The sequence below is a fragment of the Acomys minous genome (assembly GCF_964271855.1).
Source record: "Acomys minous genome assembly, chromosome: 16".
NCBI lineage: Eukaryota > Metazoa > Chordata > Mammalia > Rodentia > Muridae > Acomys > Acomys minous.
In genome coordinates, this window is record NC_140498.1 from 1,354,035 (window position 1) to 1,367,499 (window position 13,465).

General features: G+C 48.7%; 1 protein-coding gene across 1 annotated transcript; it reads left to right on the plus strand.

Moving 5' to 3' along the window:
• Window positions 1–1,785: 1,785 nt before the first annotated feature.
• On the plus strand, window positions 1,786–12,750 carry LOC311586331 (NACHT, LRR and PYD domains-containing protein 1a-like; the record flags this gene model as incomplete). The annotated part of the gene is made up of 5 exons (XM_084762294.1): window positions 1,786–1,869; window positions 6,572–6,618; window positions 9,430–9,519; window positions 10,156–10,247; window positions 12,428–12,750. The coding sequence occupies 5 exons, from the start codon at window positions 1,786–1,788 to the stop codon at window positions 12,481–12,483; spliced, it is 369 nt and encodes a 122-aa protein (XP_084618420.1). The 3' UTR covers window positions 12,484–12,750.
• Window positions 12,751–13,465: the final 715 nt, after the last annotated feature.

Below are 13,465 nucleotides of genomic sequence, written 5' to 3' on the forward strand. Positions count from 1 at the left end.
ATCTATAAAAAGAAAACACAGTTAAGCCTATCAATTTGATGTTATGATTTATTGGTGTGTAAAAACAAGGTCATATCACTTCCTTGCCTCCTTACTGTAATGCAAGGTCCCCAAGTGCTCTGGGTAACCCGTGTCCCCTGACTGATGCAGTTGGGATGCTCTGAGAAACAAGTGTGACAGAACAGACTTCCTGTGTCAACAGCAAATCTGCACTGAGACCGTCTTCATAGCCGAGGTTTGGAACTTGGCTCCTGCAGAGGACAAGTCACCTGGACAGCAGCCAAGACTTTTGTTGCTTGATCAGATAATGGCGAATTCCCAGGGAAAACAGTTAGTGAATAGACTATCGTCTCAGGGTTAACTTTTCTTCCAAAGAATGCTATTATGCCTTTTCTGTGCTGGGCATCTCCAGATGAGGTCTGCAGACCGCATAGCTGTTGTCATTTTAACACAAACACACAGTGTGGTGCCAGCAAGACACACCAGAATCCGCAGTAACTTTTAAATCTTTTACTAAGTCCAATAGGGACACTAAATGTTTCAAAATAGAGACTTCAAAGTACAAATTCATTTAATACAAGCCAGTGATTGGGAGAAACATACTTTATACAATGAAAAAAGTTTATTGTCATGTTTACACTTTTTTTAGTTAATGGTAAGTAAATACAATTATCTACAGTAAAATTTATGAAAATTGAACTTTAAGATGATCAAGGGTTCATCATTTTTAAATGTTCTACAATTCTGCATTAGAGAAAGTTATTTTACACTGGGTTGTAAAGTGTCATCCCTCTGCTTAAGTAACAGTCTGCTGGGGGAAAGCTTTCTTTTTTAACTGTAAATACACATTAATGAAGACTGTTTTGTGTAGAGTTGTCAGCTGTGGCTTGGCTGTCAATGAAATATGTGTTTGTCTGTGTGACCTGATGCCAATAGTCGCAGCAAAGAGCTAGACAATCCTGCTTCGTTGCTGGGAGTGTGTGGGGTCTAGGGTGAAGGCATAGCTGTGTTTCCAACCTGCTCCATCCTTACAGTGTTAGAATTCTTTATTTAATACTTTGTGTCTTGCCAGGCGTGGTGGCGCACGCCTTTAATCCCAGGACTCGGGAGGCAGAGGCAGGTGGATCACTGTGAGATCCAGGCCAGCCTGGTCTACAAAGCAAGTCCAGGACAGCCAGGGCTACACAGAAAAACCCTGTCTCAAAAAAACAAACAAAAACAAAAACGAAAAACGAAAAAACCACTTTGTGTCTTCCAGGAGAAAAATTACAAAATTAAAAACCGAAAGTTTTGGCTCTTGACACTTCAAAAATTTACGATTTTTTAAAAATTCAAAACCATCTTTATTTTTAAGTCTATTTTTTTAAAACCCTTTTTATTCCAAAAATAATCATTATTTGCATTAAAAGTGTGTGTATATCTTTAAAAGTATTTCCCTTTATCAGAAACTTGGTTTTATATAATCTAAACACTAAAGATTTGAAAAAAGCCAGAATCTAGCAAAAGTCAAGGAAATCCACTTCCTTCAAGCCCTTATCCTCTGCAGCCAGCATTGCTGTGGAATTTCCACTTAGTGAAATCTGATCTAACGTTGTACCCTTCTCCCTCCTAGTGTGTAATTCCTGCTGTGACATCTCCCAACGCCATATGACAACGTCATTCAAGTCCTAGAAGTGTGCAAACAGTTTATCACTCTTCATCACAGTGTCAGTTCTTGATCTTACACACTCGTCCATATGGTCTAGTGGTACGAGTTGCCACAGGTTCGTGGTTGAACTGGCAAACATGGCCACACCGAAAGTGCGGTTTACTTTAACCAGGGAGCAGTGCTTCCTTCAAGGCGTGGCCGCCATGATTGGTCTGGGCTGTGTATCCGCTGGTGAATGAGACCAGACCTCTGAACCCTCGTCACCTCCATTTGCAGCAAGCCTGAAAGCGTCTGCCCCACATCCCGCACTGCAGGGAAACAAGCAGCGTTACCGAGATGGACAGCTTTGCCCAAATGAGCACAACCCCTGCTAAGGGCAAGGACAGGCTGTAAGTAAACACGTTGACCAGCAGAGCGTGGAGTCAGTTCTGCTTCTCGGACACTAGGTGGCGCTAAAAACCAAAAGTTTAATCAATTCTGGGACAGAGGTAGCTTAAGTTTGGTTAGAGGGGGTGGGGCGCTTCAGGGAAAGGGACCCTGTAAATGTTTGGGGTCTTCCATTGCTCCATGAGTAATCGCTAATAAATTCATGTATATTCATAAATATGGTCTAGTGAGTCATTCTTTGTGCTGTGGTAAGGTCAGAAGTTAGGGGCAGATGTTAACTTTATGTCTCCCCAGAAAAGTCACACAACAGTACATCAACAAATAGTGAGCTTTTGCAAGTAAGACTACACACTAAATACAGATGCAGACTAAGTGTAAAATTGTATATATTAAAGTGTTACCTAAAATATTTTATCAGATATTTAAGCTTGAGAAATTTAATTTTATTTATGGTTTCTTTGCTTGTCTCAAGTCTAAAGAGTCCCAGAGAAGCTAGAAATGATTCTACAAAGTACACATAGCACGTGTGTGACTTTAGACTTCTGGAACCACACCTCAAAATAGGCTACGGTTTATAAATCTAACAATGACATTTTGTGATAAATTAACCACCTATCCTGGCAATGTTTTCATCCTATAATAACAGAGTTTGACATTATTTTAGTGTTTTCTTGAATAGCTTATCAAACATATCTAGCTCAAAACATTCTTGAATAAAAATGCTTTAGATGCAAAATGTTTTAGATGATAAAATGAGGTTTTGTTCCAAAGTAAAATGACCAGCAATAAATACTCGTTGGCAACAAAAGTACTCACTGACAAAGGGAAAGCCTTGTGACCAAGAGCGGCTGCAGGAACCAGACACTTCATGGAGAGACTGACTCTCACCCTGCAGAGCAACCAACTCCAAATGCACCAAAGACATTAACACAAGACTTGAACCCTGGATCTGCTAGAAAGAAAGTGGGGAAAGTGTAGGCACAGGTGAGGCCTTTCTGACTCTAGTCACCAAGGAAATGGAACAAATTGACAAATGGGATCATATGAAATTAAAAGGCTGTAATTTAGGGCTCGCATTGGAGTCCTTGACCATCATGGCCAGGAGCACCATGGACTACATAGAGATACACTCAACCCTATTTAAAAAAAAAAAAAAGCTAAAATGCATCTGGTTGCTGACTAAATGAATAAGCAATTCTGTACCTTTATGCCCTATCTTTCCCTCCACGTTCAGTCAGTATAAACACTAACCATGCGTCAGACCTGCCATCCTCTGAGGGCTGGGGAGGGAATGGTTCAGGGTTTAGGACCACCTGCTGCTCTAGCAGAGGATGTGGACCCAGCACCCACATCAGATGGCTCACACCACCTGTCACTACCGTCCCAGAGCATCCCAGGCTCTGCTTCTAGCCTCTGACAGCACCTACATCCATATAGTGCACACACAAACAAGCAGGCATCAATCATACACATGAAGTAAAACCTAAATAAAGCTTTTTTTTAAAACTGTCATCCCTTAGAATTCAGTATTTGGTTTATTTAACATTTCTTTGATTCTGTAAAATTGGAATAAAATATTCTATACTTTTTGTTTCAGTCAGAGTTGGCTACTTTTAATCTGTGTTTTGGTGTTTTGGTTTGGAGAAGGGTTGGTTTCGGGTTTTTTTGTTTTTGTTTTTGTTTTGTGGTTTTTTGTTTTGTTTTGTTTTGTTTTTTGTATCTTGTTTGGTTTTGTCTGTAGTATTGAAGAATGAATGTTTCACAGAGCAGACATGGAGCTGCTCGTACCCTCTTGGGGTTTGTAGCTTAGATTGGCCTAGTATGCCTTGTATGCCTCTTCTCCAGCATAAAGGAATTTTAACATACCTCTCTCTCTTTCCCTCTCTCTCTCCCTCTCCCTCCCCTCTCCCCCCTCTCCCTCTCCCCTCTCCTTCTTCCCCTCCCTCTCAGACACAGTGGACCCCTATCTCTGATGCCAGTTGAACAATTCTCTTTTCCAATCTTAAATTCAACAGAAGCCTGGAGGAGCTGGTCCCAAGTGGGAATGCACTGAGCTGCTCTGCAGTGCAGAGTCTTTGTACGACCCTGATGCGCTCTGGATGCCAACTCAGGACCTTGTGGTGAATCTGCTCTGGGTTCTCCCCTAAAGTGGGGCTGGAGGGCAAAACCTGAGTGTAGCATGAGGATTGGTATTCATCAAGTGTTCACTGACCCCTCCTGTTTATGCCTGTGACAGATTCCAGACTGGCAATGATAAACAAATGGGACTCTGGTTTGGGGATCACGAGACTGACTGGCATTCATCAAGGAGCCCACTATCTATTGCTAACAACAGCCTATTAGGGCTCCGGAGGGGCATACTTCCCAAGGAGGTGGCTAAAGGAGAGCTGAGGAACACAGAGGCAAAGTGAAGCATTAGGGGAGAAAACTGCAGGTCCAGGGAATGCCATCTCCCCACTTCCTCCTGCCCCCTGTCCTGGTGACCAGACTTCTATTCTGTTTCTATGGACTCCCGCTTTATTAAGATTTTATGTAATGCGTGAGACCATGCCCTATCCTATGTCTGGAGAATTCACGTCTTGGGATATGCCACTGAGCTGTCCTGGGCCTTGTGGAGCTCTGCCCTGGCCAGTGACAGCAGAGCAGTGGTCCCAGTCTGTACTCCCTTGCTCCGGCAGCTCAGCTGTGGGAAGCATGGAATTACCCACCCAGACAAGAAGTGGCTCTCCAGAGAGCCAAGCACTGCCAGCCCAGCATGCCAGGGCTCACAGGGGAGACCTGAGCTCATTTCCCAAGAGCAGTGAGCCCTGGAGAAGCTGACAGTGATCATCTGCTTGTCGACTGTGGCCTCACGTCCAGCTGCTGCACAGTCCTGGCCTCAGTGCCAGTGCTGGATCCAGCCTGACTGAGCTGGACCTGAAGCTGAATGACCTGGGTGATGATGGCGTGCTGCTGCTGTGTGAGGGACTCAGGAGTCCTGCCTGCAACCTCAGCATCCTGCAGTAGCTGTGTGAGAGGCTCAGGAGTCCCGCCTGCAGCCTCAGCATCCTGCGGTAGCTGTCTGAGGGGCTCAGGAGTCCCGCCTGCAGCCTCAGCATCCTGCGGTAGCTGTCTGAGGGGCTCAGGAGTCCCGCCTGCAGCCTCAGCATCCTGCGGTAGCTGTCTGAGGGACTCAGGAGTCCCGCCTGCAGCCTCAGCATCCTGTGGTAGCTGTGTGAGGGGCTCAGGAGTCCCGCCTGCAGCCTCAGCATCCTGCGGTAGCTGTCTGAGGGGCTCAGGAGTCCCGCCTGCAGCCTCAGCATCCTGCAGTAGCTGTGTGAGGGGCTCAGGAGTCCCGCCTGCAGCCTCAGCATCCTGCGGTAACTGTCTGAGGGGCTCAGGAGTCCCGCCTGCAGCCTCAGCATCCTGCGGTAGCTGTGTGAGGGGCTCAGGAGTCCCGCCTGCAGCCTCAGCATCCTGCGGTAGCTGTCTGAGAGGCTCAGGAGTCCCGCCTGCAGCCTCAGCATCCTGCAGTAGCTGTGTGAGGGACTCAGGAGTCCCGCCTGCAGCCTCAGCATCCTGCAGTAGCTGTCTGAGGGGCTCAGGAGTCCCGCCTGCAGCCTCAGCATCCTGCAGTAGCTGTGTGAGGGGCTCAGGAGTCCCGCCTGCAGCCTCAGCATCCTGCAGTAGCTGTGTGAGGGGCTCAGGAGTCCCGCCTGCAGCCTCAGCATCCTGCGGTAGCTGTGTGAGGGGCTCAGGAGTCCCGCCTGCAGCCTCAGCATCCTGCGGTAGCTGTGTGAGGGGCTCAGGAGTCCCGCCTGCAGCCTCAGCATCCTGGGGTAGCTGTCTGAGGGGCTCAGGAGTCCCGCCTGCAGCCTCAGCATCCTGCAGTAGCTGTCTGAGGGGCTCAGGAGTCCCGCCTGCAGCCTCAGCATCCTGCGGTAGCTGTGTGAGGGGCTCAGGAGTCCCGCCTGCAGCCTCAGCATCCTGCTGTAGCTGTCTGAGAGGCTCAGGAGTCCCGCCTGCAGCCTCAGCATCCTGCAGTAGCTGTGTGAGGGACTCAGGAGTCCCGCCTGCAGCCTCAGCATCCTGCAGTAGCTGTCTGAGGGACTCAGGAGTCCCGCCTGCAGCCTCAGCATCCTGCAGTAGCTGTGTGAGGGACTCAGGAGTCCCGCCTGCAGCCTCAGCATCCTGCGGTAGCTGTGTGAGAGGCTCAGGAGTCCCGCCTGCAGCCTCAGCATCCTGTGGTAGCTGTCTGAGGGGCTCAGGAGTCCCTCCTGCAGCCTCAGCATCCTGGGGTAGCTGTCTGAGGGGCTCAGGAGTCCCGCCTGCAGCCTCAGCATCCTGCAGTAGCTGTCTGAGGGGCTCAGGAGTCCCGCCTGCAGCCTCAGCATCCTGCAGTAGCTGTCTGAGGGGCTCAGGAGTCCCGCCTGCAGCCTCAGCATCCTGCAGTAGCTGTCTGAGGGGCTCAGGAGTCCCGCCTGCAGCCTCAGCATCCTGCGGTAGCTGTCTGAGGGGCTCAGGAGTCCCGCCTGCAGCCTCAGCATCCTGCGGTAGCTGTCTGAGGGGCTCAGGAGTCCTGCCTGCAGCCTCAGCATCCTGCAGTAAGCATGACACTGAGATCCCCTTTTGGAAGTAGGCATCTTGTGTCAGGAGTCCAGGGAGGTATATGGTGGGTACCAGCTGACAGGCCATAGAAAAGGAAAGGGACAGATAACGTATAGTCAGCTTGGCTCCTGACCAGCTGTGCTATTTACACCCTGTGACTTGGGCAAGTCACTGTCTTGTCTAAGAGTCAGTTTTCTCATTTATTAAATAGAACGTTATACCCACCTCATGGACTATAACGGCACAAGGTGGGCATCTGGGAACCGTGGGATTAATATATTAACCAGGCTAAGGAACTCCCAGGTTTGCCTTACTCCAAGACAGTACTTCAGTCATTTATTCAATAACTAACGCATGCATGCATTCATATCAGGCCCCTGTGTGTCAAGCATTGGTCCAGACCCTAGAGATACAATCACAAACACACAGGCTCTGTCCTCCTAATGGTGTGTAGAAAGAGACAAATATAGATCATCTGTCAGCTCATGGCTCTGTATTGACAAGCTCTGAAGAACTCTGTAGGGTCAACAATACTGTAAGAGTGTGTTGCTGTGAGAGGGGTAACTCTACTGAATGGCCAAGGAGGATTTTCTGAGGCCTGAAGGAGAAAGAAGACTTGGTTAGACCAACCTGTGGCTGCCAGGCCAGGCAAGGGCAGAGTGAGGGAAGACTCCAGAACAGAAAGGGCACCAAACCCTGAAGAGTCAGGAGTAGAGTACAGGAAACTGAGATGATCCTCTGTACCAGAAACTGTTCCATTCCCTCTGCCCTTGGGTTTCAAGCAAGGTAGGAAGCTTTCAACCTGGAAAGTCACAGCCCCTGAGACCCGGGTCCTTCTCTAAGCAGCTGCTTCATGCCATCCCTGAGCTGACTCCCCTGCCCGTCCACCGCCCCAGCAGAGCCCACGGCCACTTATACAGGAACACTTCCCAGAGGTCGCTGGCCAGGGCCCTTCCTGGGCTCACAGAACCAGAGACTCCAGACCCCTGTACCCAGAGCCTCTGCGTCTTCCAGGCAACATGAAACGCCCAGCAGGTCTGTGCCCTGGACTTCCCTCTGTCACATCTCTGCTCCAACTCTATTATTATTATTGTTGTTGTTGATGATGATGATGTTATGTTAATTATATGTATTTATACATCAGTGGTTCTCAACCTTCCTAACGCTGTGAAGCTAATACAGTTCCTCATGTTTTGATGACCACCACCCCCCAACCAGAAAACTATTTATTTCCTACTTCACAAGCATGATTTTGCTGTTATGAGTTGTAAATATCTGACATTTCCAATGATCTTAGGTGACCTCTGTAAAAGGGTCATTTGACACCCCCTCCCCCCCATGAGATCTCAACTCACAGGTTGAGAACTGGTGAGATATACAAGTGCAGATGCCGCCGGGTGGTGGTGGTGCACACCTTTAATCCCAGCACTTGGGAGGCAGAGAGAAGTGGATCTCTGTGAGTTCGAGGCCAGCCTGGTCTACAAAGCGAGTCCAGGATAGTCAAGGCTACACAAAGAAACCCTGTCTCAAAAAAATCAAAATAAATAAATAAACAAACAAAATGTGCAGATGCCTCCAGAGACCATAGAAGTCAAAATCCCCTGTAACTGGAGTTACAGGCTGATAGGAGCCACCTGATGTGGGTTCTGGGAATTGAACTCAGGTCCTCTGGAGGAGCAAGCCATATATGCCGTATCCACTGAGCATCTTTCCAGCTCTCTGCTCCATTATCAAATGCACAGGCACAGCTGGGCAGTGAAGTCTGATCTCCTCCCTCTGGAGCTGGAACTGCCCCAGGTGCTTGGCGCCTTTGTTCCCAGCCTGCTTTCAGCCATGACTGTTCCTCCCACACTGAAAGGCATGTCCAGAACTGGCCTCTGCCACAGGTCCGCCTTCCAGACAACTCAGTTACATGCGAGTCTCAGCTGCCTCCTTCCCTCCTGGAGGCAGAACAATCGTGACCGCTAAGGCTCCATCGCCCTCCACAGGGAGAGCATCCCATAGAGCAGGAAGATGACAGTGCGCAGCCTCTCACAAGTGCAGGAGCCTTTGCCCTCCTGCCTTGTCTGTGCCTCACAGCAGGATGGTGAGAGGGATGTGTCCATGCTTAGGGACTGAGGACTCAGAAACCCAGAGAAAGCAATCACTACCCTAACAGCATCAGCAACCCTGGAATTGAGGGTCAGAAGAAGGGGACCAGAGGACCTCAGGCAGTGGCTCCTGGGTAAGACAAGGCTTCCTTCCATATCACTAAAGGAAAGGACGGGGGAGGTGAGAATGACATCAAGGCTCTTTCTTTCTGGTTAATTCCATGAAGCCTCATGTCCCATGATGCCTCACATCCCAGCATTATGTGTTCACTTTGAAGAACTCCCCAGAATCCCTTTGGGAACACAGCCATGACCTCCAGCCACAGGAATGCTGACGGCTACAGAGGTGCCCTTTGTCAGCAAGTGTGCCCTCACCTATGGCCATGTTCCCCATCCTGGGACAGTCTGCTTCCAATAACTGACCTGTAGGGAGTGGGTATAAAGGTCCAGCCCCTCATATCAGCTCTGGAATGTTCCAATGGTTCTCATCCTGGATTCAGGTCTCCTGTACACTGAGCAAACCCACTGAGATTGCCTCATGGACACAGCTCCCTCTGCTCAGCCTGCTGCTCTCTCCTTTGTTCTGATTTTTGGTCAAGAATAAGCCTGAAGAAGCCGCCTCACTGGCTCCACCCACAGACAACAGAATCCTGGACCCTGAGCTCTCAAGATCCTGTGGAGGATGCCAGAAGAAACAGCCCCCTCTTGTGCTTGCAGGCTGGACCAGGCCCCTCTCAGTGATGAGGTGATTGCAGAGCTCAGGGCTCTGGAGGCAGAGAAGCCGCAGCTGCTAATCTCTAACACAAGGTAAGTGGGGGAACACAGAACGCCCTGTGGTCAACACAGGCCCTATGTGGCTGCTACCAAGCTGACAGGTAGGAAAAGGGTCCTGAGGTGGTGAGAAAAGACAACGTCTGACCCTGGGCACTAAAAATAAGGACTAGAGATTGTGTCTCACAGCTCTGGACACAGGAAAGGCAAGGACATGGGCCCTGCATCCAGAGAAGCCCTTCTTGCTCATCCGTCTGATTGTATAACAGGGAAGGCTGAGAGCCACAGGCCAACCTGGCTTTTGTGACAAGTCCAGTCAGGCCACAGAAGCATAGCCCTGTGGTGATGGCTTTAACCCATTCATGGAGGCTGAGCCCTTGTGACATCATTGCGTCTTACCCTTCATTCTCTGAGCCCTGTAGGTTAACTTTCTAATGTGTGAGCACTGGGGGACACATTCAAATACAGCGAAGAGGGGTTGAGGTCATCCTGGTTCTGGCCCCACGGATGCCCTGGAGGATGTGGTCCTGCATAGAGTTATGGCCCAGAGAAGGAGCACGGGACTGAGTTCAGATTCAGATGAGTTGGGTTTTACGTGCGGAGATCGTGTACACAGGCCTGGTTTCCCTGGTTTCTCCCGACATCTGAGGGAATTAACATGTCTGTGGGCAGGAAGCCACGTGTGGTGGTTCCCACTAAGAACACAGATGGAGAAGAAATGGGTGATGGCCCGACCTCATTCAAGCGGCAGAGACCACAGTCAGGTATGGGATGGGACCAGTCCCAGAGCATCCTGAGTACAGGATGAAGGAGCATCTGTAGAAGGAAGCCATCCTTTCTTTCTTTTTTGGATTTTTAAAAATTTCATACACAAGGAACGTATTTATATCATTTCTACTCCTCTATCTAGTCACTCCAGCTCTTCCCATGTTCCTTCCTCAAGCTCTCAAGTTCCTGGCCTCTCCCTTAATATTATTATTAAATATATGTGTGATATGTGCACACATGTATACATGTGTATATAGAAATACAACCCGGTCAGCCCATTTGGCGTTAGCCGTGCATATATGTTCCAGGCTGGGGTTGGATACCCTATTAGGGAGCTCTTTCTCTCAGCAGCTATTAGTTACCCATAGCTTGTCATCTGGGGGAGGGGCCTTGTGAAATTTCCCCATCCACATAAGTGTGTCAACTCGTGCTGTCATTGGGTAGACCTCGTTGGAGCAGCAGCATTGCTGAGATTTCACGGGTGCAACTTCCCAGTCACATATAGAAAACATGATCACATGCGTCCTGGAAGAAGTCATCAGTTCTACCCAACATCTATAATAGGAAACATTACAGGCTCACAACGAAGAATAGCCCCACCCCTTACAACACCAGCCATGCCTAGAAGCCAGAGGGAATACTGCTTTCTTCTCTGCGAGCCTTGGAGGCCACAGCTGCACCTCTCTCGAGGCTGTGGGTGCATCAGGCTCTGTACCAGGACTTCCTGTTCTGAGCTGCTACGGCCCACGCATCACCCTCCCATCCTTGCTCACCCATCTTTTGAGTTAGGTTCTTTTTTTCAACATACCCACAGGAGACATGTTAGGAAAAGCAACATTTCTGGACCAGCAGGAAAGGAAATACAAACACTGTGTTGGGAGAAGGTATTACTGTGGGAAAGTTGTGCAGAAGGCAAGCAGTGGGCTCAAAACATACACAAATATATACATAAATATATACATTTCATATATATACATAACATATACATGCACACACACATATATACACATAAATATGTACACTTCATATATATACATAGCATACTGAAGGAGAGAGAAATCTGTTTTTGTTACAATCCCAAGTGTGGGATGGGGAACGGTCTTGTGAGAGAACAGGTGAGGTTAGTCCACTAGACGGCAAACCATCTTGAGCGGGAACATGGTTGTTGCCAGCTGAAAAGATCCATGAATAGACTCTGGGAGGAGATGTATAAACGAGCCCAGAACTGGAGGCGGGGCTTTTTGGAGACTTGGGATAGTTTGGGCTGTTCATCGCTCCACTTCGAAACCGCCTAGAGAGGCTTTGGGGCTCCAGGCTCCTGCTGAGGTTCCAGGTTCCGGTTGCTCCAGGTTCCAGAAGAAGAAATCCTGCTGATTACGCCAGGAGAATCATTCCTCAGAACTGATATCCTTACGGTTTCATTATTGTATTCTTTAATCCTCTTTTCCTATTGTTTCGGTTAGTCGGGTTATAAGTGACATACTCTCGGTTAATAAGTAATAAAATATACTTGTTAAGAAAATTGAGCCTACAACATGCATACATACATGCACACACACATGTATACATAAATACATAAATTTCACACATATGCATAATGCATATACATACACACATATATACATAAATACATTATATATATATATATATATATATATATATATATATATATATATACATGCATACACACACACACATAGATATGAAGAGGTTGTTCAGCTACAGTCGGTCCTGGGGCTGGGCCAAAAAAAGTGAACTCTACCAAGCCCTGAAGGAGGCCCGTTCTCACCTAACCCTAGAACTCTGGGAGGTGTGGGGCAGGGCCCTTGGGGAATGAGTAATCTGAAAACTCAACCCCTGAAGCCGGAGCCTTGAATTAGGTCTCCGCCTGATCTTTATTTTGGCCTCCATTCCACCATCTCTGATCCTCCTTGGCTTGTTCTTGGTTCTGTAAAGACGGCGAGAGTCTTGACGGCTCCAAGTGGCCGTACTCAGAGATGTTATTCCCTCAGGACGACTTGCCTGTGAAAGCCAAGGTATCCATCTGCGGGTGGAGTGGGCGACGTGGGGGGTTAACTAGGCGGGTCTCTGCTAGTGTCCTAAGGTGACAGGCTACAAAACAGGTGCCAAGGCCACCGGGGATCTAACTTTCTTTTTATCTTTGTTTACCTCCTAGCTGAGAGGAGCGCCGGCTTCGGGTTTCAGCTAACTGTCGGGCCCTATGCTAATTAGCTGCCGCTGGAGGAGCAGAGCGCTAGTGCGGCGGGGCGGGGCCCTTTGATCTGGCTTCCTTGTTTCCCGAGGGCCGGAAGGAATGTGGTCACGTGACCCGGGCCTGGGCGCACTCTTACTTGCAGCTGTACTTACGTCTCCCTGCAGCTACGTTTTACAACTTGTCACTGTAACCCTGAGATAGTGGATCTTAATTCTTTGGACTCACATGACAAATAAAATACCTGTCGTTTGTTCTCAGTACTGCCTGGCCACTCCGTTCTTAGAGGAGAGAGAGACAAGAGTCTCCATCTAGCATTTCCTAAACGTAAAAAAAAAAAAAAAAGAAAAAAAAGACAGCGAGGAGGCAAGAGCCCACACCATGAATCAGTCCCAGATAATAAGTATGCTTTGACCACAGTATTTAACCACAGCCATAGTATCCCTAAGACAGGAACTGGTCCCAGGATAGTGGGGTATTGCGGGGAGACACCTGATCATGTGTTTTGGTGAGGATTTTCGAAGGACTTTGAAACTTTGGACTAGAAAAGCCGTTGACAAGATCTTGGTGGGCTGTTCTGTAGGCGCTTGGAAGATAAAAGCTAATGAACACACGTTCTTTACTGGAGCCTTCAGTTCTTGGAGATCTGCCGATCTGCTTTGCTGAACCTGAGAAAGGACAAGGACCCAAAAATGCTGAGTCTTCCCATTTTGGCATAAAGGGAACCCCAGGATCTGCTGAAGGTTCCTGTCCGGAGCAGCGGGGAGTTGGACCTTCAGACCTTGCCCTCTCCTGCCACCTGCAGGAGGAAGCCACCACTGCACCCTTAACTCTGAAGGAGGCTGAGGAGAAACCAGAAACAAAGCTGAATCCTAGAGTGTTGGGAAGTGACGATGTCACTGAAAGTCAGCGTCCTCCTAATGACTAATGTCAACCAGACACCTCTCCCCCCCTCCCTCCCCCTCCCCTCCTTTGTTAGGTTTTCAGGGTCCTGGGAACCTG